This window comes from Pteropus alecto, unplaced genomic scaffold, assembly GCF_000325575.1.
Source record: "Pteropus alecto unplaced genomic scaffold, ASM32557v1 scaffold41, whole genome shotgun sequence".
In the NCBI taxonomy this organism is placed as follows: domain Eukaryota; kingdom Metazoa; phylum Chordata; class Mammalia; order Chiroptera; family Pteropodidae; genus Pteropus; species Pteropus alecto.
Window position 1 is genome coordinate 1,979,814 of NW_006430464.1, and position 1,966 is coordinate 1,981,779.

The 1,966-nt window shown below is 59.0% G+C and overlaps 1 protein-coding gene across 1 annotated transcript in view; it reads left to right on the forward strand.

Annotated features, from left to right (window-relative positions):
- Positions 1 to 1,022, forward strand: part of MAMSTR (MEF2 activating motif and SAP domain containing transcriptional regulator) — a 3,367-nt gene extending 2,345 nt beyond the window's left edge. The window contains exons 5-7 of the mRNA XM_015592079.2: positions 33 to 212; positions 293 to 347; positions 483 to 1,022. Coding sequence (XP_015447565.1) covers positions 33 to 212; positions 293 to 347; positions 483 to 757 — 510 coding nt within the window. The 3' untranslated portion in view covers positions 758 to 1,022. The remainder of the gene's footprint in view (positions 1 to 32; positions 213 to 292; positions 348 to 482) is intronic.
- Positions 1,023 to 1,966: the final 944 nt, after the last annotated feature.

Genomic DNA, 1,966 nt, shown 5'->3' on the forward strand with positions numbered 1-1,966 from the left:
TCGCGCGCGGGTCGGGGTGCGGGGGCCCCCAGTATAGAAGACCCTCTTCGGGGTTCCAGGCCAAGCCGCCTCCATGTGCCGTGGAGACCCTCGCGACGGCACCGGCGGCTCCCTGTCCCACTGCGGCTCCAGCGTTGAGCCCTTCCTCGGCACCAGCCTCAGTGACCTTGACCTTGGAAGAGGAGCTGCAGGAAGCGATCCGGCGGGCGCAGGTGAGAGGGCGCGGGCCGGTGGTGTCGCGTCCGGGCCCGGGGCCGAGTCCCAGATTCACTCCGCTTCTGCCCTCACGCAGCTGCTTCCGAACCGGAGCATCGATGACATCTTGACGGGACAGGTGGAGCCCGACGGTAAGAGCTGAACTCCTCGAGTGGCGTGGGGCTACAGGAGGCTGAGGTTCAGGACTCCTGGAAAGGGGGAACACCTAGAGAGCCGGGGTCGGGTCCCCACCTTCCTAAGCTCACACTCCATTTCTTCCCCCGCAGACACAGTGCCTCCCATGCCCCTGGACTTCCCCGGCTCCTTCGACGTGCTGTCCCCCTCCCCCGACTCCGAAGGCCTCTCATCTGTCTTCTCGTCCTCGCTTCCGTCCCCTACGAACTCCCCGTCCCCCTCTCCCATGGACTCCTTGGACTGGCTGGAGGCTCTGAGTGGGGGTCCCCCGCTGGGCTGCGGCCCCCCGGCCCCCAGCATCTTCTCCGCTGACATATCTGACTCCAGTGGCACCAGGCTGTGGGACCTGCTGGAGGATCCGTGGTGATGGATTCTGGGCTTTCCAGGGACTGAGAACTGATGGGCATGGGGAGGTCACAGAGACAGACCCCCTGAGGGAGGGGTTGGAACAACCAGCGGCGTCAGAAACAACCCTCGTCTCCACCCCACCCCTGACCCACTGCTGACATGCCAGCTGCCTGCCTTTTGCCCGCCTGAAGGCCATAGTCTCCCTCCACGGTTGTGTGATTGGGGGCGGGAGGTTTCATTTGCTGCTTGCCATGACAAACACGCTGCTTGCTGCTTCCTTCAGAGACCTCTTGGATGTCTTCTTCCTTCATCCCACTGACCACGTGGCTGCCTGCCGCTGGCGTGTGTGGAAGGTGGTCTTTTTTTTTTTTTTGGATGCAAGAGAGGGGCAGGGAAGACGGGAGGGAGAATCGGGAGCCAGACGCTTGCCTTCTGGCTGGAGATGAGAAAATCAGAAGCACGTGTCTGAGGTCAGATTCTCTCGGAAGCAGGGGCCTGAGACAAGACTCGTGTGTCCGTGATTTGTTAAAGAGATGCTCCCAGGAGAAACCAAAAAGGAGTGGAGAAAACGGGAGCGAAGAAGAAGAAGACCGATAGGCGTGTGACGTCAGGTGAAGTCCCAGCCTCGGCCCGAACCCTCAGGGTAAATTAAGTTACAGAGTCTTTCTCACCTTGAGGCGGAGGGAGCTTAGCCTCTGAGGCAAAGGGAGAACCCTGTTTGGGTTTTTATCGCTGAATAACAAAGCCCCCCAAAACTTAGAGTCTTCAAATAGTAACTACCTGTGATCGCTCACCAGTCCACGGTCGACTGGGCTCAGCAAGGCGGTTCTTCAGTACCACACAATGTCAAACGGGGCCGTGGTCGTCATAGGGCTGCAGCATCCAAGATGGCAAACTCAGACGTGTCTGGACCCAACAGGACCCACCTGGACTTCTCCTGTTCTCTGTATAGACTCATTGCTCTCCCTCTTCATGTGGTCTCTCCGGCAAGGTGACGGACTCCTTATGTGGTAGCTCAGGGCTACTGCAAGTGAGCGTCCCTAGGGGAAGAAGCAGAAGCTGCCAGTCTCTTAAAGACTAAGCTTGGAACTGGCGCAATGTCACTGCCACCACATTGGTTAATGCAAGTTAGGGCACCCAGGCTGAATACAGGAGGGGGCTACACAAATGTGTGAATATCGGGGGCCATGGTCATTGGGGGCCATATTTGAGGACTAGCTACTACACC